Source organism: Loxodonta africana, chromosome 11, assembly GCF_030014295.1.
Source record: "Loxodonta africana isolate mLoxAfr1 chromosome 11, mLoxAfr1.hap2, whole genome shotgun sequence".
NCBI classification, from domain to species: Eukaryota; Metazoa; Chordata; class Mammalia; order Proboscidea; family Elephantidae; genus Loxodonta; species Loxodonta africana.
Genome location: NC_087352.1, coordinates 102,285,302 through 102,311,323, shown reverse-complemented (window position 1 = coordinate 102,311,323; position 26,022 = coordinate 102,285,302). Strand labels below are relative to the sequence as shown.

At 38.8% G+C, this 26,022-nt stretch overlaps 1 protein-coding gene across 5 annotated transcripts in view; it reads left to right on the top strand.

Moving 5' to 3' along the window:
- The window catches only part of PPP4R1 (protein phosphatase 4 regulatory subunit 1), a 105,748-nt gene that overhangs the window by 48,931 nt on the left and 30,795 nt on the right, over window positions 1-26,022 (top strand). For all 5 annotated transcript variants that reach the window (XR_010323494.1, XM_023543982.2, XM_064294724.1 and 2 more), the window contains 2 exons: window positions 12,701-12,831; window positions 20,451-20,974. Coding sequence is in view for 4 of the 5 variants with exons in the window: in XM_023543982.2 (XP_023399750.1) it covers window positions 12,701-12,831; window positions 20,451-20,974 (655 nt within the window). In the remaining variant the exon portion in view is untranslated. The remainder of the gene's footprint in view (window positions 1-12,700; window positions 12,832-20,450; window positions 20,975-26,022) is intronic.

The window sequence follows — 26,022 nt, the reverse complement described above, 5'->3', positions numbered from 1 at the left end:
GAAGAAGACCCTCAGTGAGGTGGATTGACACAGTGGCTGCAATAGTCAACTCGAGCGCAACTATGATCTTAAGGGTGGCTCAGGACTGGGCAGTGTATCGTTCTGTTGTGCATAGGGTCACTATGAGTCAGAACTGACTTGACGGCACCTAACAACAACAACCTCTGTTTGTGTTAGTTTAGGTAGGTAGTGTGTTTTTAGGAATTCATCGTTTTCTTCTAAAAAATATTTTTTTTTTCTAGGTTTTCAGATTTGTTAGAGTACAATTTTTTGTAGTATTCTGATATGATTCTTTTAATTTCAGTTGGGTCTATTGTAATACTGCCCATCTCATTTCTTATTCAGGTTATTTGCTTCCTCACATGTCTTCCTTTTGTCACTTCGGGCAATGGTTTATCAGTTTTGTTAATTTTTTCAAAGAACCAACTTTTGGTCTTGTTAACTCTTTCAGTTGTTTTTCTTTTGTATTTCATTTAATTCTGCTCTTAGTTTTTATTATTTGCTTTCTTGTCATGCCTGAGGGTTTCTTTTGTTGCTTTCTATTTTTTCAAATTATAGGGATAATTCTTTGATTTTGGCCGTTTCTTCTTTTTGGATGTGTGCATTTAATTATATAAATTGATCTCTGAGCACTGCTTTAGCTGTGTCCCAAAGGTTCTGATAGGAAGTGTTTTCGTTCTCATTGGAGTCTATGAATTTCTTTGTTCCATCCTTAATGTCTTCTGTGACCCATTCGTTTTTGAGCATGGTATTGTTCAGTTTCCAAGTGTTCGATTTCTTTTCCCTGCTTTTTCTGTTACTGATTTCTACTTTTTATGGCCTTATGGTCAGAGAAAATGCTTTGTAAATATTTCGATGTTTTGGATTCTGCAGTGGCTTGTTTTATGACCTAATATGTGGTCTATTCTAGAGAACGTTCCATGTCTACTACAAAAGAAGATATACTTGACTGTTGTTGGATGGAGTGTTCTGTATATGTCTGTGAGGTCAAGTTGGTTGATTTTGGCATTTAGACCTCCTGTGTCTTTATTGAGCTTCTCTTTGGATGTTCTGTCCTTCACTGGAAGTGGTGTGTTGTAGTCTCCTACTATAATTGTGGAGCTGTCTATCTCCCTTTTCAGTGCTGTTAGAGTTTGTCTTATGTATCTTACAGCCCTGTCTTTGGGTGCATAAATATTTAGTATGGTTATACCCTCCTGGTGTATTGTCCCTTTAATCATAATATAGTTTCCTTCCTTGTCCTTTGTGGCAGATTTAACTTTAATGTCTGTTTTTTCGGAAATTAACACTGCTACTTCTGCTCTTTTTTGATTGTTGTTTGTTTGATACATTTTTTTCCATCCTTTGAGTTTTAGTTTGTTTGCGTCTCTAAGTCTAATGTGTGTCTCTTGTAGGCAGCATATAGATGGATTGTGGTTTTTTTAATCCCTTCTGCCACTCTGTCTCTTTTGCATTTAGTCCATTTACATTCTGCATAATTATGTATAGGTATGAGTTTAGTGCTGTCATTTTGATGTCTTTGTGTGTTGACAGTTTCTTTTTCCCACTTAATCTTTTGTGCTGAGTAGTTTATATATTGTCTTTTCTTTATTTGTGGTTGGTTTTGTTTCTTTTGAGTGTGTATTTTTTTCTCTTTTTGGTGAGTAGGATAGTTTGTCTCCTTTGTGGTTACCTTAATATTTACTCGTTTTTCTAAGTTTAAACCTAACTTTTATTTCTTTGTATTGCCTTGTCTTCCTCTCCATATGAAAGATCTATGACTGCATTTCTTAGACCCTCTTTGTTTTAATGTTGTCTTCTTTTACATAATAACATCACTGTTTCCCTGTTATCAGTGTTTTTTTATCTTGATGTATTTTTGTGATTTCCCTGTCTAGGTTGACATCTGATTGGTCTGTCCAGTGTTCTAGTCTTGGGTTGATACCCGGTATTATTGATCTTCTAACCAAAGAACTCCCTTTAGAATTTCTTGTAGTTTTGGTTTAGTTTTTACGAATTCCCTAAACTTCTTTTTATCTGGAAATATCCTAATTTCACCTTCATATTTGAGAGACGGTTTTGCTGGATATATGATTCTCGGCTGGCAGTTTTTTTTCCTTCAGTGCTTTATAGAAATCATCCCATTGAATTCTTGCCTGCATGGTTTCTGCTGAGTAGTCCGAGCTTATTCTTATTGACTCTTCTTTGTAGGTGACTTTTCATTTATCCTTAGCTGCTCTTAAAATTCTTTGTCTTTGGTTTTGGCAAGATTGGTTTATGATATGTCTTGGTGACTTTCTTTTAGAATCTACCTTATGTGGAGTTCGATGAGCATCTTGGATATCTTCTCATCTGTCATGATATCAGAGAAGTTTTCTGCCAATAAATCTTCAACAGTTCTCTCTTTGTTTTCTGTTATCCCTCCCTGTTCTGGTACTCCAATCACTCAGGTTATTTCTTTTGATAGAATCCTACATGATTCTTAAGGTTGCTTCATTTTTTAAAATTGTTTTATCTGATTTTTCTTCAAATATATTGGTGCCAAGTGCTTTATCTTCAAGCTCACCAATTCTACCGTCCACTTGCTCAGTTCTCCTCTGACTTTCTATTGAGCTGTCTAGTTTTATCATTAATCTTCTGAATTTCTGATTGCTGTCTCTCTGTGGATTCTTGCAGCTTATTAAAATTTTCGTTATGTTCTTGAAGAACATTTTTAATTTCTTCAGCTAATTTATCTGTGTGTTCTTTGGCTTGTTCTGCGTTTTGCCTGATATCCTTCCTAATTTCATTCCTGATGTCTTGAAGAGTTCTGTATATTAACCTTTTGAATTCTGCATCTGATAATTCCAGGATGGCACCTTCATCTAGAAGATCCATTGATTCTGTTTTGAGAGCTTGTTGAGGCGATCATGGTCTGTTTCTTTATGTGGCTTGATATTGACTGTTCTGTCCGAGCCATCTGTTAGTTATTGTATTAGTTTATGTTTCCTTACTGTGTTGTAGCTTCTTGCTTTGTTTTGTTTTGCTATGCCCAGGTGGGTTCCTTGAGTGAGCTAGCTTGATTATTTTGGCCTTTGAAGCTCTGATGTCCTGTAACCAGCTGGCTAGATCTGTTATCAGGCGTATCAGTGTCGGAGTCCATTCACTTTTCTTGTATGAATTGAGGTCATGTGTCCAGGTTCCTGATCATCAAGTGTGTGGTACAGGCTCTGTCTTACAGTCCTACAGGGGCAGGGGTGATTGGTGTAGGTACTGGTATCCTGTTGCAGCAGAGGGTTATGCTTTGAACAAGGCAGGGGCCTGAGACTGTCCCCCGGATGTCTGTGAGGAAAGAGCATCCCTGTTCCCTAGAGCATACAGGTGGGTGGGTTCTGTAGACGGACCGTGGTCACCCAATGCTTTTGTTTGTAAGGACTGGGAGGTACCAGTTATCCTTGGACCCCTGTCGTAGGCAGCTAGGTGACCTGAGTGGAGCCACCAGTCCTGTGCCCCTGATGTGGGTAGGCGATTACCCTATTTAATAGGCAAAGTGGTGTCAAATATCACACACCCACCTCTTCACTGCACAGCTGAAACGGTTGCAGTCTGCCAACAAGGGCCTATTCTTCTAAAATAGGCCCACACAGGTCCATGCAGAGGGGAAACGTATTCAAAGTCAATGGACTATTTATGCCTGGACAGGGGCACTTCTGTCCTGAGCTCGCCAGGTAGTGGAGCTGGCAAATTATCTTTTCTGTGCGTTGTGAATTTATTCCTACTCCAAGTCCGGGAGGATGGCTCCAGGCGCTCAGCACAGCATACCTCAGGCCGAGGGAAATCAACAGCCATCGAAGCCAGCTTGGGGGCTCGGGGCATGGTAAAATATATGCAAGTACTTAGCTTTTGCTGAGAGCACCGTTCTTCTCTGGTTCCAGAGATGTAAATAGGCTATGCGGGCTGGCTGCTTCTCCCTGAAGAAACTGCAGCCGAATGCTACCACCAGCCTGCCACAGCTGCTCCTGGGAATGGTGCCTGAGGGATCCCGGTGATTCAGGTCCCATGACTCCTCTCTGCTTCTGAACCGTGTCTCCCTCCAGCTGCTGCTCAGTCTGTTTTCTAACTTTGCCTTTGATGTTCAGGGCTTATAGCTTGTCATAAATACAATTGTTTCACTTGTTTTTTCATTTTTTTTGTTGTTAGAGGGATCGCAGGAAGAGTCTGGCTATTCTGCCATCTTGGCCCTGCCTCCAAGCGACTGTTTTTTAATATAGCATTTTAATTTTCTTAGCAATTTTTTGCCACTGTATTTTTTTTTTTTTTTTGGTGGCTACTCAAGACTTTACCATATACATCTTTAACTTACTCAAAATCATTTCAGATTTATACTAACTCAATTCTAGTGATACATATAGAAAAGTTACTGCTGTGTAACTATCCCCTTCTTCCTTTTTGTAGCGTTGCTATGCCTATTACATCTGTTAATGTTACAAACCGAACAACACATTTTTATAGTTTTTACTTTAGTGTTTGTAGTCATTTCTTTAGCTTATTACAGTGTTGCTCCCACCCACCTCCTTTGTGCTTTTATTGGCAAATATATTACATTTCTATATGTTAACGAGTCCTACAATACATTATGTACTTACACTTTATACAGGCATGCCTCGGAGATATTGTGGGTTCAGTTCCACACCACCACAATAAAGTGAATATCACAATAAAGCAAGTTATGTGAGTTTTTTGATTTCCCAGTGCATATTTTTTTTTAGGTATAAAAGTTATGTTTATACTGTACTGTAGTCTCTTGCTATGAGTCAAAATCGACTCGATGGCAGTGGGTTTTTTTTTTTTGGTAGTGTATTAAATGTTTTATTAAGTGTGCAATAGCATTATGTCTAAAAAAACAATGTATGTACCTTAATTAAAAAATTCTTTATTGCTAAAAAACGCTAGCCATCATCTGAACTTTCAGTGGTTTGTAGTCTTTTTGCTGGTGGAGGGTTTTGCTTGATATTGATGGCTGCTGACTTATCAGGGTGGTGGTTGCTGTAGGTTGGGGTGGCTGTGGCAGTTTCTTTTTTTTTTTTTATTTTTATTGTGCTTTAATTGAAAGTTTACAGATCAAGTCAGTCAGTCATACAAAAATTTATATACACCTTGCTATCTATTCTAGTTGCTCTCCCTCTAATGACACAGCACACTCCTTCTCTCCACCATGTATTTCTGTGTCCATTCAGCCAGCTTCTGTCCCGCTTTGCCTTCTTATCTCCCCTCCAGACAGGAGCTGCCCACGTAGTCTCATGTGTCTACTTGATCCAAGAAAAGCTCACCCCTCACCAGTGACATTTTCTATCTAATAGTCTGGTCCAATGCCTGTCTGAAGAGTTGGCTTTGGGAATGGTTCTTGTCTTGGGCTAACAGAAGGTCTGGGGACCATGACCCCCGGCATCCTTCCAGTCTCAGTCAGACCATTAAGTCTGGTCTTTTGAGAATTTGAGGTCTACATCCTACTGCTTTCCTGCAGCACTTTCTTAAAATAAGACAACAGTGAAGATTGCTGCATCAATCGACTCTTCCTTTTATGAAAGATTACACTGTAGCAATGTGAAACTGTTTGATAGTATTTTACCCACAGTAGAACTTCTTTCAGAATTGGAGTTGGTCCTCTCAAACCCTGCCTCTGCTTTATCAACTAAGTTTATGTAATATCTTGAATCCTTTGTTATTTCAAAAATGTTCACAGCATCTTCACTAGGAATAGGTTCCATCTCAAGAAACCACTTTCTTGGCTCATCGTTAAGCAACTCTTTATCTATTAAAATTTTGTGAGATTACAGCAATTTAGTCACACCTTCAGCCTCCACTTCTAATTCTAGTTTTCTTGCTGTTTCCGCCACATCTGCAGTTGCTTCCTCCACTGCAGTCCTGAACCCCTCACAGTCATCTGTGAGGGTTGGAATCAACTTCTTCCCAACACCTATTAATGTTGATATTTTGACCTCGTCCCATGAATCATCAATGTTTTTAATGGCATCTAGAATGGTGAATCCTTTCCAGGTTTTCAATTTACTTTGCCCAGATCCATCAGAGAAATCACAGTCTAATGTATTTTTTAAATAATAAGAATTGATAGTCAAAATTACTCCTTGATGCATGGGCTACAGAATGGATGTTGTGTTAGGAGATTTAGGAAAACAACATTAATCTCCTTGTACATCTCCATCAGAGCTCTTGAGTGACCAGGTGCATTATTAGTGAGCAATAATATTTTGAAAGACATCTTTTTTTCTGTGCAGTAGGTCTCAACAGTGGGCTTAAAATATTCAGTAAACCACATTGTAAATAGATATGCTGTCATCCAGGCTTTGTTGTTCCATTTCTAGAGAACAGGCAGAGTAGATTTAGCATCATTCTTAAGGGCCTTGAGATTTTTCAGAATGGTAAATGATGAGCATTGGCTTCAACTTGAAGTCACCAGCTGCGTTAGCCCCCTGACAAGAGAGTCAGCCTGTCCTTTGAAGCTTTGAAGCCAGGGGTTGACTTTTCCTCTCCAGCTATGACAGTCCTGGATGGCGTCTTCTTCCAGTGTGAGGCTGTGTCATCCTCACTGGAAGTCTGCTGTTCAGTGTCGCCGCCTTCGTCAGTTACCTCTGCTAGGTCTTCTGGCCAGCTTCTGCAGCCTGTCCATCAGCACTCGCTGCTTCCCCTTGAACTTTTGTGTTATGGAGATGACTTCTTTCCTTAAACCTCATAAACCAGTGTCTGCTAGCTTCAGACTTTCTTCTGCAGCTTCCTCACCTCTCTCAGCCTCCAGAGAATTGAAGAGAGTTAGGGCCTTGTTCTGGGTTAGGCTTTGGCTTAAGGGGTTGTTGTGGCTGGTTTGATCTTCTGTCCAGACTGCTAAAACTTTCTCCACATCAGCAATAAGGCTGTTTTACTTTCTTATCATTTGTGTATTCATTGGAGTAGCACTTCTGATTTCCTTCACGAACTTTGCCTTTGCCTTTGCTGCTTGGCTGTTTGGCTCAAGAGGCCTAGCTTTCGGCCTGTCTCGTCTTTCCACATGCCTTAATCATTTCTAGCTTTTGATTTAGAATGAGAGACATGCAACTCTTTCTTTCACTTGAACACTTAGAGGCCATTGTAGGGTTATTAATTGGCCTAATTTCAATATTGTCATATCTGAGGGAATAGGGAGGCCCAAGGAGAGGGAGAGAGATGGAGCAGTGGAGCAGTCAAAACACACACAGCATTTGTCAACTAAGTTTGATGTCTTATGCGGGCATGGTTCGTGGTGCCCCAAAACAATTGCACAGATCATCATAACAGATATAATAATAATGAAAAAGTTTGAAATATTGTGAAAATTACCAAATGTGGCCCAGAGACACGGAGTGAGCACATGCTGTTGGAAAAATGATGCCGATAGACATGCTCCACACAAGGTTGCCACAACCTTCAGTTTGTTTTTTTTTTAAAAAAAAAATGCCATTATCTGCGAGGCACAATAAAACAAGGTATGCCTGTACAATTTCTTCTTAAACCAGTTGAGAAAAAATGAAAAAAAAAGGTGGGAATTCATAGTGTCTTTATAATTGCATAATTATATTTACCAGAGCACTGTTTTCATCTGAGTTTGAATTACCACCTATAGTCATTTGCTTTTGGCCTGAAGAACTTCCTTCAGTATTCCTTGTAAAGTGGGTCTGCTAGGATCAAACACTCAGTTTTTATCTGGGAAAGTCTTTATTTCACCTTCATTTTTGAATGATGTCTTAGCTGGATATAGGATTCTTGGTTGACAGTATTTTTCTTTGAGCATTTTGATCATGCTATCCCACTATCTCTGACCTCCATTGTGGCCGCTGAGAACTCAGCTCTTGTCCTGTCAGTGTTCTTAGAAGTGTTGTAAATTTTCTTCTTGCTGCTTTCAAAATTTTCTTCTTTGACTTTCTGCATTTATACTATGAAGTGTCTGTGTAGTTTTCTTTGAACTTATCCTTCTTGGAGGTTGTTGAGCTTCCTGGATATGTAGGTTATTGTTTTTCAGTAAAGTTGGAAGGTTTTGAGCCATTATTTAATTTTTTTCCATTCCTTTCTTTCCTTGCCTTCTGGTGCTCCCATTATATGGTGGCTTATTGGGGTCCCACGTTTCTCTCGGCCTTTTCATTTTTCTTCATTCTTTCTCTCTCTCTGTTTTTTAGCTTGTGTAATCTGTCAGGCTACCTTCAAGTTTATTTATTCTTTCTTCGTCTACTTCAAATCTACTGCTGAGTCCATCTACTTAATTTTTTATTTTAGTTATTTTTTTTATTTCATTCTTTTTTATAATGTTTGTCTCTTTATTGCTATTTTCTATTTGGTGTTACATTGTCATCTTTCTTTGCATATTAATCACACTTTCCTTTGGTTCTGTGAACTCTTGATACTGGCTACTCTGACATCTTTTTCCATTAAATCTAACATCTGATCATTGTCTCAGTGGGTTTGTTTCCGGCCTTTTTTCTGGTGTATGCATCATGCTTTTCTGTTTGTTTGTATGCTCATAAATTTTTGTTGAAACCTGGATATTTTAGATAGTATATTGTAGCAGTTCTGGGTTCTGGTCCCTCCCCGCTCTGGGGCTTGTTTTTTGCTTATTTGTTTAGTGACGGGCTGAATTGTTTTAGTGATGTTTAATACCACCACCGCCACCCCCCCAACACAGTCTTCAGCCTCTGATACTATTACCCAGGGATGCACAGCTTTGGGTATGCCCACAGTCAGTCTGGGCTGAGACTGGTTTTGGTAGGGCTCTTCCTCTTTCCCTGCCACATGTAGCTGTTACACTGCACAGATTGCCAGCCAGTAGTCTTTTTGTTTTTAACAGTGCTCTGGGCATAAATTGCTCTACAAACTAATCCAATCATATTCAGGTTCCTTTGAAGGAAAACTTTCTGAGGTCAGTGTTTGATATTTATTTTTACTCCAAGAGGGCCTCTTTCTGCTATTTTATTCTGAACTCTGTCCTGCAAACTAGCTGGCCTGCAGTTTAGCCTGTGTTTGAATCTTCTCCCAGCCGCCTTTCCCCACAGTCTCCGCTGTTCATTGAGAGTGCCCTTACACTTGAACTTCTCCAAGCTCTATTGCAAATGAAATCAGTTCTTTTGGGAAGAAATTAGGAGCGTGTGCTTTATGGCCTGCATCTCCCCGATGCAAAAACTTCAGAGCCAGGGCTCTGGACCTGGGAGTGTGGACAATGGCAGGCTTCTCTGAGTGACATCCCCACTCTTGGGGCTGAACTCTAGCTGGAGGTAAGGTGCAAACACCCTAAGATCCTCTCCTGGTGTTCAGCCATGCCTTGTGAGCTGGGAGGAGGGCTTCCGGGGCCCCAGTTTTCTCAGCATGCCTTGTCTAAACTAGAGCTTTGTTCTATGAAAGGGCTTGGGTGAAAGAAGTGAGCCCCTACCTCTCAACTGAACTCCCCTGGGACTTAGCCTCAGCAACAGGCAACTGGGGGCAGGATGAAATGTTCTGAAATCCTACTCCTCCTGGAAAGAAAGCCCTTCAGCTGGGAGCTGGGGAGAGAGGGAGCCTTGTGGTCTCAGGGCTACAGCCTGCAGCGGAGTCTCCAGCTCCCTGAGCTGGGAGGGAAGAAGAAGGGAGCAGACTAGCTTTTCTCACCAGTTTTCACAGATTTTCTTGAATAGCTATTCCTTCATTTGCTATTTGCCTGCAGGACCCTTTCCAGAGGCTTTGAATGGTTAAGTTTCGAAATTTTCACCAGGTTCACTGGGACTAGGTCAGCTGAGCTCTTCACGCAGTCAGGCCAGGAACCAGTCTCAGAACATTGTTTTAGTCACATTCAAAACAAAATCTTTACAGAGGGAAAGACTGTTAAGCAGTACCGTGTTTACAATATCCTGTATAGGTTGTGCAGTGGTTAAAGTGATTGACTGCTCACTGAAAGGTCGGTGGTTTGAAACCACCAGCAGCTCCGCCAGAGAAAGATGTGGCCGTCTGCTTCCGTAGAGATTTACAGCCTTGGAAACCCTATGGGGTCACTATGAGTTGGAATTGACCTGATGGCAATGAATTGTATGGGATTGTTAGAAAAGATTAATATAACTTATCTGACATTTCTTGTTTTGAAACTACACAACTTTGTCATTTTGGCTCAGTAACAATTTTCTCTAAGTTTGGTGATACGTTTATATTAAGATGAAAACCAACATCCTCTGCCATCGAGATAATTCCGACTCATAGCAGTGACCCTATAGGACAGAGCAGAACTAATCCATAGGGTTTCGAAGGCTGTAAATCTTTACGGAAGCATATTGCCACATCTTTGACCAGAGGAGCAGCTGGTGGGTTTGAACCAGTGACCTCTTAGCACTGAACACTTTATCCACTGCGCCCCCAGGGCTCCTATTAAAATGAAGGACTCAAGTCTCATGCCTGTTTAGGTGTGAAGGAAAAAATGAGAAGTTAGATTTAGGTCACAGAAATGTTAAGAAATTATTTGGGGGAGACTAAATCTATGCTAATCTCCCTTTTCAAAAGTAAAGATTGGATTAAAAATTTTATTTCTAAATAATTAGATTTTATACGTATTAATATATATGCTGGAAACCCCGGTGGCATAGTGGTTAAGTGCTACAGCTGCTGACCAAATGTTGGTGGTTCGGATCTACGAGGCGCTCCTTGGAAACTATGGGGCGGTTCTGCTCTGTCCTGTAGGGCTGCTATGAGTCAGAATCAACTCGATGGCAGTGCGTTTGGGTTTTTTTGGAATATATATGCCATTAGATATTAGTATGCATACAGTTTGGTTGTATTTGTTAGTATATATTAAATTAGATTATTTATATTAATAGATGCATTTAAAAATCCAAATGGTTAACACTGGTTATCGGTTACATATTTTTGTAATATCTAAATTGTTTTACAATGCATAGTACTATAATAGAAAAAAAATTATTTCTGAAATAAAATTCATTCTTTGAGTAACTTGTAGGTTTTGTCATGGTTTTCACAAGCTCTTTAAAATCCTTATCTTATTTCTTAAAATATGGGAAAAAGTAAAAATAATATGAGCCAAAAGCGCTTTATTTTGAGGAGTAGCTGAAAGGTAATTTCCAGGTATTTTTGTAGTGTTGGAAAATTACTCAATTACAGGCAGTTAAGATGTGTTGGAAAGTGAAGAGATTTATATCCTAGTCCTGTTCTCATTGTAGCCAGTAGGGGGACATTGAAGAAGTCGTTTTATTTGCATTTCACTTTTCCTCTTTTGTGAAATCAAGGCAATATATTAGTCTTTAATAGCATTATCTAATTCCCTTACAGATAACCTTAAGCGATGTCTCTCCTCCACAATAAACTCTTTTTATCCTAATCAGCAGAAGAGTAGACCGAGCTAATGATTCAGATAAATTAATTTGTCTTTATTGGGTAACAAGCTCAGATGTTTAATAATATCCAGAGATGTCTAAACTCATGCATAAAATTGTAAAGTAACCTTTTCTGTTTTTATGGAGGTAATGTTTGTTAACTATTAAAAAAATAATCTGTTACCGTTGCATCGATTCCAGCTCATGGTGACCCCATGTGTTACAGAGTAGAGCTGCTTGCTCCATGAAGTTTTCATACTGTAATCGTTATAGAAGCAAATTGCCAGTCCTTTCTTCCACAGCGCCACTGGGTGGGTTTGAACTGCCAGCCTTTTGGTTAGTAGTCAAACGCAAACAGTTTGTGCCATCCAGGGACCTGTTGTTAACTACAAAGGGGGAAAAAAGCTGTAAATTCATACCCACACATACGCACTATTCTTTTTCCCCATCACATGTTTAACCTTTTTTAAGCCAGCTGAATCAAATAAAAAGCAATAATGAACATAGTTTACACCAAGTAAAAAGCAGTAATGAATATAGCATATACTTACTTGCCTTTTAGAATTTTATACATTTATAATATAAACCTTATTTAAGAGCTTGGAAAAAACTACTGTGATACCCATTTTCAAAAGTAATGATAAACCTTGGAGAAATTATTTGTGACAAAGTCATTTTTTATTAACATAATAGTTTTTTTTTGTCATAATTGTCTTTTTCAGAATGTGCCCATCCTTGTACTTCCTCCCATAAAACCCCTATTTAATTTTTTAATCTTGATTATAGAAATAATAGAGAAATGAGATATTAAATTCTGTAAACTCTTTGTCACCTCTCCTAAGAAACATGTGTTGATTCAGTAAGCTTCCTGGTTTTTGTGAAATATATTTTTAGCCAGTGTTATGTCTGATGTGTGTATATATATATATATAATTCTGGTACATCTGCCTTGCTCTGTCTTAGTGAACAAATTGCAGCGTTTCCTACCTGAAAATATGAAATATATTTGTTGCATTTTGTTGATTTTATTGCTTTAATGGGTTTCTTCATTCTTTTTGTTCTTGTGAGCACAACAGGACTTTCTTTAGTTTTGTTCCATGCAAATGTTTTATATAATCTTATATTCAGAATTTCATCATTTAAATATTCAAACCAGGATTAAAAAAAATGGAAAATAAGAAAAAAAATCATTTAAAAAGAATTTTAAATCCTAGCTGAAAAAAGATTTATAGTTGTGAATCTTTTTTTTTTTCTTCTTCTTCTTTTTTTAAGAAAAGCTTTACTGTTATCTTAAACATACTTCATTACTTGGAGAATAAATCAGCGTAAGCCCTTACATGTATGCTTATATTGTGTCCTGTTTTTCTTCCTAGGTTCGCCAAGCTGCCTTTCAGTCTCTGGGACCGTTCATATCTACTTTCGCTAATCCATCTAGCTCAGGCCAGTATTTTAAAGAAGAAAGCAAAAGTTCGGAAGATAACTTGTCAGTAGAAGGCAAAAATAGGTATAATTTTTAAAACAGTTTTCAGATTTTCCTGCTTGTGAAATGTTTTTTCATTTCCACTGTTTATAATAAATGCTCTTTTTGTAGAATATACTATTTTTCCTGAATATAAAAACTGGTAAATATTTTTATAGAGTTTTAATTTAGGCACATTTGGTTGCCAATGTGTCTTGCTACCTGGCGCATAGAACACTATAGATATTAGATAATTCTTAAATAAGTTTTTTAGTAAGTTATTTAGTTAGTAAACAACCTGTTGATATTTAGAATATACAGGGTAATGGTTTTACAGTGTAAAGGGTTTTTTCAAATTTGTTTTTAAGGAGTAAAACCTAATTTAGGAACAGTAATATGTTTGTTTTAGTATATGGTCCATGTCTTTATTTTTCCTTTCAGTCAGTGAATTTAATTAAAGATCTTGGAGTCTGTGTCTCCAGAATGATTATAGTCTGTTAGTTGAAGGGGAAAGTATTTTAATGACTGGCACCAAATTAGAATGCTCATTAATGTAGATATCAATTTTAAGTGTATTAATCTAATAGTGTAAACAAGTTTTTAAATAATGCTTAAAGAAGACAAATCTGACTTCTAAATTTTTTTAATTAAAAAATTCAATTAAATTTTTATTTTTAAAATTTATTGTAATATATAGTTGGGCAAAACCTACTCAGACCTCACTTAGTGCATGGGAGATGTACACAGACTTTTACAGTCATGCACTTGGCAGTAATTTAGTCCCCGTTATTTTAAAGGTCCCCATTATAGTGCTTGAGTTGCCGTCGTGTCTTGTCCTCTCCCTTGTCATGATGCTAATGGAAATTTTCTTCTGTAGGTCTTGATACTGTGGTATTTGCTTTCTTGCTGTTTTGATTTGGCAGTTCTTCCTTTCTTCTCTGCTGCCTTGTTTTACCTTTTTGCCCGTTCTCCTACTGTCCTGCTGAATAGCCAAACAGACCTGAGGTACTGTTTTTTGTAAAGGAAGAAAGATCACTCTAAACCAGTGTTCCTCACAGGCAGAGTCTAATTTCTTTTGAAAACAGCTGCTGTGAGGTGTTTGACAAAAATGATGGTGGGGGAAAATGTCTGTTTTCATTTTTCAAGTCACTGTACCTTTTTACTGCATGTAGTATACTGAAGATTGTGGCATCACTTTGATTTATTCTTAAATCTGGAAAGGATCTAGTAAGTGAAAATGCAAATTTACAGAGCATTATATAGGACAGGGGTCAGCAAACTTTCTGTAAAGGGCCCGATAATATGTTCAGGTTTACGGCCATAAGACCTCCATTGCATCTACTCATCTCCGCCTTCATAGCCCTAAAGCAGCCGTGGGTAATGCATACCTGAATGAACAGGCCTGGCTGTGTGCCAGAATGTCTGCTGGGCTGTCTTGGGCATTACTGGAAGAGCTATTTAAAGGCAGTTATCTTTTAGCTACAAACCCCAGTTCCTTTTCATTGTAGTTAGGTATTCCTTAATGACAGCTCAGATGTATTTGTTGCATTGGATTTTCATTGTATCACTAGACTCTGTTGAGTCCTTTATATTATTAAATCTCATTGTTATCAAATGCTTGTTTGCCCTCCCTGAAAGACGGCACTGGTTTTTGATTTGTTCATTATGCACAAATTAATTGAGCACCTACTATGAACAAGATACTACAGAAGGAAAGATCGAACTTGATTCCTGTTCTCAAAGTCCTCCCAGTTTCATAGAATTCAGATTTCTCAAGCACGTCATATATCTTATGAAGGAAGCAAGATTTTGACAATATATTCCACTACTATTTATTTTCTATGTAATGTTTCCCAGATTGTAGAAACATTTAATATTATTTAATACTCCATGAAACATTTATTGGTTATAAACCTCTGACTTGATATACCAGTTTTACCTTCCGCTCATCCTGGATCAGGCTGTTACTGCTTCATTGAAAGCATTCATAAAGGCTACTTCTAGAAGCAGTGTTAAACATTCAGATTTGCATGTTCAGCTATGTAAAATCAGTGTTCGTTTTCATATTTAGTCAAACAAAGTACTGTGCTGCTCAGAATGCGCTACGTTCCTTTGGTTCCCCTGCCCTTGTACTCTCTGCTTTCTGCTTGGGGAGCCATCTTGTTCCCTCGCTACCCTCACTTAACAAGGTGAATGTCTGTCTCTAGGCGCACTGCCTCTAGAAGCCTTTGCCAGGAAATGTAGAGCTTTCGTGTCGTTGCTGCCCGTAGCATTGGGATTAGAGCACTAATTTGTAATCAACTTTTTGTGTATTTATTTATTTTGGTCTGCATCAAACTTTACTGATTATAGCTTCTGTCACTGAGAGTTTTGTCTCCGGCCAGGTCCAAAGTTTTCTTTTTCTTCCTTTTTTAAAATTTTACTTATTTTGTTGTTGAGGATATACACAGCAAAACATATACCGATTCAACAGTTTCTACTTGTACAGTTCAGTGACATTGATTATATTCTTCGGGTTGTGAAACCATTCTCACCCTCCTTTTCTGAGTTGTTCTTCCCCAGTTAACACGAACTCACTGTCCTGTAAGTTTCCTATCTAAGTTTTTGAGTTATGTTGTCAGTTTGATCCCATGTAGATAGTTCTTAAGCGAGATTAATGCTCAAGGCAGACCTTTTTTACTTAAAACCAACTATTGTTTGGTTTTAAGAAGACTTCAGGGGATAGTTTTGGTTTAAGGTTTAAAGTTTATCTCAGGGTAGTAGGGGTTCATCCAGCCTTCAGAAAGTCTAGAGTCCATGAGAATTTGAAATCCTGTTCTGCATTTTCCCCCTTTTGATGAGGATTCTTCTATAGAATCTTTGATCAAAATGTTCAGTTACAGTAGCTGGGCACCATCCAGTTCTTCTGGTCTCATGGCAAGGGAGACAATTGTTTATGGAGGCAATCAGCCACACATTCCATTTCCTCCTCCTTTCCTGATTTTCCTTCTTCTTCTGTTGCTCCAGGTGAACAGAGACCAATTGTCGTGCCTTGCATGGCCGCTTGCAAGCTTTTAAGACCCCAGGCACTATGGAACAAACTAGGAGGTAGAACAGAGGCACTAGACACGTTATTAAGACCAATTAACTGGGATGTTCCATGAAACCGTGACCTTAAACTTCCAAACCAAGGAACCAAATCCATTAGGTTTTGGTTGTACATGAGCAGCCTAAGCATGTAATCGTCGTTTTAATTATGTACTTGAATATATCATCCAGTAGACTTTGAGTCCACTATGTATAGAAATCTAGTTTTTTTGTCTTAGTTTATACTAACACCTTCACTGGGCACATAGTTGGTTGCATAATAAGTCTCGAATGAGTTATTCTATGAAAATATGGATTTAATAGCAAAAGTCTTAAATAACTGAACCACTTTGCTAGTTTTTGTCAGTGCAGCCTAATACCACTATGTGCAAGTTAAACTGTTACTAATGCAAGTGTGGAAGTATTTCATGGATGTTAAAACTTCATTCGTTAATTCACAGTAATTGGAAGGTGTGTCTTGGAGTGCCTTCTCCTTCAGTTACAGTGATTCTTTAACCAGGTAACCTACAGGTCATTTTCTCCTTGAAACAACTATACTTAATTTTCTGGGCCCGTGGCCTCTGGTCAGGAACTCTGAGAATCTCGATTGTGTGCTTTGTCTGCACTGAAAGAAGCTTACGGTTCTTTTTGAGAGAATTTCTGGCCCACCCTCTGTGCTCTAGTTTCCTACCTCTCTCAGGAAACAGGATAATTCTCCATTATATGGAATCACCACTCCCTTCGATTTTCAAAACGATGTTATCTCATATAATAGCGTTTGGAAGTCTGACAAGTGAGAATATCAGAATCTTGGCATTCAGCAGCTTGGTCTTGCGTTGACTATTAATCCAGCTCCAGAAAAAATAAGAATTTACGTTTTTGACAGTTTTGAAGCAGCTGTTAATCGCACATGCAGCCCTTCCTCCCAGATTTAATATTAGTTCTCTCTTAAAAACTGTACATTTATTAGACAAATACAGTGATTGGACCTGTCATTCTCCTTTTGTCTTTTTTTTTTTAATTTTTTTAAAATGATTTTTTATTGTGTTTAAGGTGATCTGTTGGTTTTGCTGCTAAGAATATTAAAATGTGGTCTTAATGTTAAGGAACCTCAAGGCCCTGGTGTAGTTTTACATACTGAATGGCCTTTTAACTGGATTATTTTTCTGTATTTTAAATGAAAGTCTCTTAAATTCATCGGATAATAGATGAAGTCTTCTAGGTTTTACCTGTTTAGTCTTTTCTGTACCCTACCTCTGAAAGAGATCTTGTTATACTAGGGTTTTTAATATTTAGGTTGAATAATTACAGAAAAATTTAAAAAATAGCACAGAGAATCCCATATATCCTTCATCTGGATTCCTCAAATGTTATGGTTTGTCTTACTCGCTTTATCATTCTTTTTTTTCCTGAACTCTTTGATAATAAGTTGTAGATGTGACGTTCTTTTCACCTGTTTTAAATGCTTCAGTGTGTTTCCTCAAAACACAGGCATTCTTACATAACCACAGTACAGTTACCAGACCTAGGAACGTTGATGCATTATCATCATCTAATTTATAGACATTGTTAAAATTTCACCGGTTATCCCACTAATGTTCTTATAGCAAAAGAGAAAAGTTGTGTATTTTAAATAAGGCCACAATGACTGGGAAATACAATAATTGACACACACATACAAGACAGTTTATTTTGTATAGCAGCACTGGCTTCAAGCATTGTTTTGGAGAGGGGAAGATCTCACAGCTATCAAAGCCAAGCCCTCGTTTCTGTGAGGGAGCAGTAAATGAGGAATCTGAGTCCCTGAGAAGCTCAGGGTTGTGTGTCCATGCTCGTAGTAGGAATCCAAGAGTTTACAGTCCTCTTCCCTCACCGCTGTAACACCATTTTATCATAAGTGCCTACTGTGTGTTTTATAGTTAGAGGAATGGAAGGGAAACATGTAAGATGCCCTTGCTGTGTGCTGTGTTTTTAGGTGACTTATATGTATTTTTGCTGATTTGTATTTTCTGGGGTTTTTTTTTTTAATAACCTATTTTTAAAAATACGTTGTTGAAAACAATGTCAATGTTACAGTGCGATAAAGCCTAATCAGCGGAAACCTAGTAACTTTATGAAAACATGTATGGTGACTCTTTAACTGGAGTGTTCACATAGGTGTAAATGTAACCCTCCTTTTGCACAGTCCTGTCGTTTAATACATTTCATTGTGTGTTTTTAAAGGAACACAGTGTTTCAAGGGAGCACCCTTAATTTTTTTTTCCATACTCACCGTACGCATTTACCTACACATTCACCCATCCGTAACTTCCCTTTCATGTTTCTTCGAGGTGTCTCTTTATCTGTTTACCTGTGCTCTCGAACCCATGTTCTTTCCTCTTCTGAGAAAGATACTGCTTTATCAGTTATTCTGTCAGTGTCCAGTGTCCCCACTTCATCTCTTCTAACATCTTTCCCTCAGCCTAAAAATATGTTCAAGTCTCTACACTCGTACAAGAGAAATAGCCTCCCCTCCCTTTGCTGCTCTATGCTGTTGTCATGTTTTTCTTTCTTTGTCTTGCCTTACACGCAGCTCAGTCCCATACCATACATGTCTGAGTCAGTGACCTCCAAATCTGTCTCCAGTCTCCACTTCTTCCCCTGTATCTGACATCATCACCACCTAGAATTCAGCATGCCTGACTAACTCAGCCTGTCTCCCGGCCTGAGCCCATTAGCTTTCTCATGAAAACTATTCTTGCATTTTTCATCTTTAGTTGGTATTCTGTCACTATCTGTTAAGCTGTGCTAGTCAGAAACCTGAAAACCTTCCTGTGTTTCTCCCTTTCTTCTTCATCTCTGAAGTGCCAAAGTGAACAAGTCCTGTTGATTTTGTCATCACTGGAGCATGTCCACTCCTTCTACAGCACCAGAGACACTACCTTAGTTGGGAACATCATCATAATCCATCACCTGGACTATTCTAATTCCTGCCTCCTATTGGAAACCCGGAAACCCTGGTGGCATAGTGGTTAAGTGCTATAGTTGCTAACCAAGAGGTTGGCGGTTCAAATCCACCAGGTGCTCCGTGAAAACTCTGTGAGGCAGTTCTACTCTGTCCTAGAGGGTTGCTATGAGTTGGAATCGACTCGCAGCAGTGGGTTTGGTTTGGATTTTGGAAACCTTGGTGGCTCAGTAGTTAAGATCTAGGGCTGCTACCCCAAAGGTTGGGAGTTCGAATCCACCAGGTGCTCCTTAGAAACCCTGTGGGACAGTTTTACTCTGTCCCATAGGGTCGCTATGATCTTTCAAAGACAACACAGCTGATCGTATAATTCCCTAAATTCATATATTTTTTCATGTATCCTAGAGGATAAATTCCGGAGGTATTTAGCATGGAACACAGTGGTTCTTGCGAGTTTTTTCATCCTTGCCTCCATCATTTCCTTTTCTTAGCCGTTTAAACTCCTTGCTGTTTTCTGAGTCTGCTGTACCTTTTCTGTTGCTCTTGCCTTTGCCTGTGCCGTTTTCTTTTTGAATACTTTTTCTTTCCTTTAGCTTCATAAACGTTTATTGGCTGTCCTAAATACAACTCAAGGCCATTTACACTAAAACTTTTATTACAGCTCCCGTCCCTTCCTCCTCCCAGGTCAATGTGTCTGCACTGTGCCATGTGCATACTTCTGGGCTTGTCGCACTGTCCGGCCATCACCTGCTTGCAAGTTTGTCTCCCTTGTTTGTCTGTAATCTTCAAGAGCAGGGTCTGCATCTCACTCATCTTTGAATCCTCAAAATCTATTTCATTTCCTGGTCCCTAGTAGGTGCTCAATAAATGTTTGTTAAATTTGAGTTTAAAGTATAGGAGATAAACATAACACTCACTGTACTGCTTTAATTTCGATAATGAATGGCAGTAGTCAGTGGAATTTAATGTAGGAGCTTGTACATATGTCCTCGCCAAGTACATTGTTACTGTTTTAGGAAGACCTTTGGTAGTGCAGCTAGAAAATGTGAAGAAATAAAAATAACCTTTATTTACTCTTCAGAGGATTTAAATATATTTTGTGAGATACTGAATAAGGATCTTTTCTAATCTTGTGTAGGATTTTTTTCTTCCTTTTTTTTTTAACATAAAAACATAGGTTTTAATTCTCAGTTCTTGAATATGTCATTGGAGCAGAGTGATAATTCACAGAATCCTAAAAATAAAATAATTTAAAATTGTATTTCACTTCAAATGCTTTGTAGGAATTTATCTTTTTATTACTTCTCATTGGGTGTTTATTATTGAAATTGTCATGGTATTATAGAATCCCAAGATTCATAAGTATTTTCCAGCTAATATGCAATTCTTGAATCTGCCCTTAAACATCTAGATTTAAGCTTAACAGGTGTTTACATTTCTGAACAGAGAACAGCTGGTAGAAAAAGAAGCATTATAAGTAGTATAGATAAACCTATGCAATCTCTATGGGATAGTCTGATTTTAATAGTTAACTTGTCTAAATGCTGTCTGTAGAATCTTTCATTGCTTTTCTTTTCAGTAATTATTTTTATACTTCCATGTGTCTTTTTTGTTTGTTTTTTGTTGTTTGTTTTTTCAAATCAAACAACAAAAGAGTCAGTGATGGAGAAGTCCCAGAGGCTATACAGACGCAGCCAGAGGCAGCACCTTCTGGTCCCAGCGTCAATGACTCGAGTGTCAAACTGGAAAGCACAACGGAGGAGCTTGTGGAAACCACTCGGAGGTCTCCAGCTGAAAAAAGTGTTGCGGTGGACGGCTCCCTGCTCTGTGCTTTGTCCTCAGACCCTCATCAGGATGCAGCTAGCCATGTGAATGATAAAAAGCCTGGTAACTACACATCCCTACTGCAGCCCGAGGTGGGCTCTGGTTCACAGGATCCCACTGTCTCAGATCAGGAATTGTACAACTCCTTCCATTTCTGGAGGACTCCTCTTCCTGACATAGATATCGATACAGAGCTTGAACTCGACTCTGGGGGTGAATACAGCCCAGAGAGACCAGAAGAAACTCCTGAGGTCTCTGGGCCATGTTCTCCAAGTATCACCATGGCTACCAGAAGGGAGCTTGAAGAAATGATAGAAAATTTAGAGCCCCATATCGATGATCCAGATGTTAAAGGTAGGAAAAGCTCCATCGGGGCTTCGTTTGTACTAAAATCAATATCAGGTGTTATTTTCTGAATATTTTTTTTTCCAGAGAAAAAGTGCTTCCTTAAGAATTTATTCTGACTATAAAAAAAACCCAGTGCCATCGAGTCGATTCCAACTCATAGCAACGCTATAGGACAGAGTAGAACTGCCCCATAGAGTTTCCAAGGAGTGCATCATGTATTCTTAAATTCACTTGGTAAATATGATTGATCAGCTTTTTAGGAAATCTCATTTAAAGTAGGCCTATCTTTGACTTCCTAACTGGAGTATATATGGAGTTATTTTTTTTCACAAATCACACTCTGAAATTTTCACAGTAATGCAAACTGTTTTACGTTTACAATTTTAAATCTTGATTCCTACCTTAATTAATTTGCTTTGGGTTTCATTAGCTGTTTTTAAAAAATAGCAAACATGGTGGTCTGTTCTTAGGAAGAATTACGGCCTAAACGATGGGCAAAGTTGTTTATTTCTGTAGGACATATGTTTTGAGAGCTGTGGACTTTTAGAAGAATCATTTAGATTTGTCTCTGGGTTTTGACTTTTTTCTAATGGATTACACACATATGACCTAGATTGATTCCTTGTGAACAATAGCTTTAATGGTTGTTCTACCTTAAAATAAACTGTCGCCTCTTAAGTGGGATATGTCTTCTGAGTCAGTCAGTTTGGGCAGTGAGGGGTCCCGAAGCAGTCCCCATTATTCTCTTGCTGGGGCTGGAAGCTGATGGAGATGTGCCCTTTCTGTCCTTTGAAGACGCTGCTCAAGGGAGGGCCATCCTCATGACTCTACAAAACAGTAAATGAAATTAGAAATGTTATTCAAAACAAAAAAAAAATTTTTTTTTTAAATCCTGTAGCTGTAAGTCTTCGCACCTTAATGTCACTTTGTGGAAATTTTGTTGTTGTTGTTAAAAAGCTAAAACTTGTAAATTATCAGTGTGTCCAATGTTGGGAAATACCCGCTTCTAAAGCAAATAAAGGATACCTCCAGTATCCTTCTAAAACATACAACACCTTGTTACGTTTAACTTTAAAAATTGCTTCAGTGTTGGTTAAGTTAGCGTTTACTTTTATTTGGCTTAGTTTTGTTGTGGTTTTTAGGATTTCCTATTACAACTTTGTACTTAAATGATTTGATTAAAGGCAAATTCGTTTCCTTGATTGTTGAAAGATAATTTAACTGGTAGGTTGTCAGTTTCTTTTTGCAACTTTTTTTAGGTTTATTGGAGTATAATTTATATCAGTAAAATTCAGCTTTTCGAATGGACAGTGATGAGATTTGACAAATAGTCACCTAATTACCACAGTAGTCCAGGTAGAGAACAGTTCCATTACTCCCCAGAATCCCCTGTGTCACTGTATAAACCTGTCCTTCCTCCCACCCCCAACCTGGAACAGTTTAAAAACACGACTGATCTGTGTTCAGTCGTGATGGTTTTGTCTTTTCCCAAATGCCACATCAGTGAAATCAGGCCATGTGGGAAGTCTGGCTCTGTCACTTAGCCTAATGCAGCCCCATAACCCGTTGTTGTCAAGTCGATTTTGAGTCACGGTGACTCCTCATGTTTTCAGAGTAGAAGTGTTCTCCCTAGGGTTTTCAGTGGCTGTGATCTTAGAGCAGGAGATCACCAGGCCTTTCTTCTGCAGCACCAACCTTTCGGTTAGTAGCCGAGCACAAACTGTGTGCGCCACGCAGGGCTCTCATCTATCACAGTAGACTATCATTCTTTCTTAGAAGAACTGTAAGGCTTTACTTTCTTGGCTGTATTCCTCGATTGTGGCCGTTGTCATTGGTTTTTGTCCCCCTTAGCCAGTATTCTGCATTTTATTACAACTCGACGGTACAGCAAGAGCCAAGGGTTTGGCTTTGTTTGACAAACTAGAGTCTTCACTGGATACTTTGTTTTTATAAGACTCCATCCATTCCTTCCACTCTGCCACCCCCAAATTAGGAGGATTGAGGGACAGGGAATTATACCTAAAACTAAGAATGTTCACAGTTAAGGATAGTTAAAATGTCTTCACAGTTGTTAGCTTTTAGCTTTTTGTTTAAATAAGTTTTATCACTATTTCTTAACTTAAGTTTTATTGATCAAACTTCAGTAACTCAAATTAACTTTCTTTTTCTGATACTCTGTTTTTATAAGGGAAAAATTGTCAGCTAGGCTTTAACCCAGAGCCGTGGTGGCACAGTGGTTAAGAGCTCGGCTGCTAACCAAAAGGTCGGCGGTTCGAATCTACCACCCGCTCCTTGGAAACCATTTGGGGCAGTGCTTCTCTGTCCTGTTGGGTTGCTATGAATCAAAATCAACTCGATGGCAACGGGTTTGGTTTTTGTTTTTTTAGGCTTCAAGCCAGTTCGGGAGCTATCATTTTATTGCAGTACCTGCTGGTTCTCTGACACATCGTTGCTGTTGAGTGGATTCTGATGTGTTATAGAGTAGAAATGCTCCATAAAGTTTTCTTGGCTATAATCTTTATGGAAGCAGATTGCCTGGCCTTTGTTTTATAGTGCTGCTGGGTGGGTTTGAACCACCAACCTTTAAGTTAGCAGCTGATCGTAAACCACTTGCGCCCCAGGGACCTAGGAGGCACTTAAATATTAACTGAAATATTAAATAAGCTGCTTCAAATCTTTTTAGAAAAGATAAACTAAAAGTAATATGCTTAGCTTGTTTTTTAAAAAGACCTGCATATACGTAGCCCTCTCTTTCAGGATATGGATATAACTTTGTGTCTCAGAAGATGGCTAATACTGTTTGGCTTAAAACTGTACTATAAATTCATAGGCTACAATTGAGAGATTTCAGTATAAATGCTGTATTGTGATTTATTCCGTTCTGTTTCAAATTCGGCTCTTATACCTGCTGCAGTTTAAATTTGTCATTTTATTCTGTCTGTATGATGATACTTTCACAACGTCTACTGATCTTCATTCAGCAGTATTTATTAAGCCCTGGTGGCGCAGTGGTTAAGAGCTATAGCTGCTAACCAAAAGATTGGCAGTTCAAATCTACCAGCTGCTTCTTAGAAGCCCTGTGAGACAGTTCTACTCAGTCCTATAGGATCACTATGAGTCGGAATCGACTCGACAGCAGTGTTTTTTTTTTTTTTTTGGAGGGGGAGGTATGTGCCAGCTACTTTCCTAGGCACTGAATACAGCAACAGCAAACCAGACAAAAACCCCAGCCTCTAGGAGACAGTCAGCAAGCACATCAGCTGCAGACTGTGCCCCGCGGCCTTAAGCTCTGCAGTAAGAGGGTGGGAAGGGGAGTTGGGGATTGTCAGGGCTACTACTTAGGCCACAGAATCCTTCTCCCTTTTATTTGATTGAACTCTGAGGGCATACTTAATCTGTGATGATTTAAGTAGCTGTGCCTTCATTCTCCGTAGTTTCCAAAGGCATTTTAAAATTTTCAAGGGGTGTGCCTTACTTTCAGTGCTTTTTCTTTTCTAACCCTGGCATGGTGGCGCAGTCGTTTTCTTTAAACTGCCAAGAAATGTCTACCTTGTTCAAAGACAGAACTTGAATCCAAAATGGAAACTAAATTCTGCAAGGAGTAACTAAAGTCACGTTGCATGTGTAACTTTTTCGTGGCCACGGGGCAGTAAGATTGTGGGGTGCCCTTACAGCCAGAGTTAATATATTACCTGCCCGGAGAAGCCGACTCAGAGTGTGCCGTCAAGAGCTGAGTGTCAGCTATAGCGAGCCTCTGTGTCACGTTCTCTGTCTCTGGTTCCTGGGATTCCAGCCCACATTGTACATGAATTGCAAATCTTTCCGAAGGCTTAAGTAAGACCTGTGTTCCGATTTCTTAAATTAGTGGTGCTGGTGCTGTCTGTCCTGCTCAAATTTCAGCATTAACAAAGAAAGAAGATTCTGCCTTATTTTTTTCTGGCTCCATAGTTTGAACCGTCAGATTTCCTCATGAATCAGCACTAAGCTCTGTCTTCATTATCTTTCTATCAGTTTTTGAAGAAGGTGGTTCCCAGTGCCACTCATTTAATGACGGGCATTGGCCTGGGCAGATAAAGGGGGATGGAGTCTGCCTGGACATGAACGACCTGTGTGAGGCACTGTCTCCAGAAGGCTCTGATCTGTTAGTTAATCCCAGGGAAGAGAACGGGGTGCCCTCAGGAGTGCAGATACACACCCAGCCGTCATCTAGGTTTGAAAGGCCTGTAAAATTCGTACACTGTTTTGAAAATACTGAAAACAGTATTTTGACCTTTGTATAGATCTCAGTCTCCTTTGAGTGCTATTTGGGGTTTGGTTTGGGAAACTTAAAAGTCCCAAAAGGGGGAGCTAAAAGCGATTAAAAGGACTAGAACAAGTTGCATCTGAAATTCTCAAAAGAATGAGATTACTTCCCTGGAGCTTTTCGTGCCTTAGCATGATGGAATCTCGTCCTGTATGTTTCTTGTCCCTCCATAGCCAGGAGCTGTAGACAAACTTAACGTGCTGAGACAGCAGAAATCGTAATAGATTATCTTAATGAACTTGGACCCTGATTGTTTTTTATATCATCTTGAGTAGGGTGGGAGCTCGCTGAATAGTCTTGGTACTAAATAAACTTGAAGTTAAAGTTTTTATATTTTGAGTATCCAGGTGCATTGTTACTTGGAAGAAATGCTGGGCAGTATGTTTTGCTAAATCTCTTGTTGACCTGAGGAAGTAAGAATGCTTTATTCTAAGTTTTGGATCACCTTTTCCAAGAAGGTGCGACTCAAAGTGTAGGCAGTGTTGATGGTCAGATTTGAGAACCATGGCTTGGTAAGTTGTCGTTTGGGTTTTCCTGCAAGCAAGGCAGTGCTCGTTTACAGTTTCTGTCTTTGGGACAAATTACTAGTTTTCAAAAAAGAGAAAAATAAGATAAACTGGAATAAGATATGTTTAAATGTAACTGCAACAAAAATCTTTGTAACTGCCGTTATTTTATGTTGGCAGGGTTTGTGTGACTGCTCTTCTGCTAAAATAGCTTAGTAAGTAAGCCTTGTCAGTTTGATTCACGC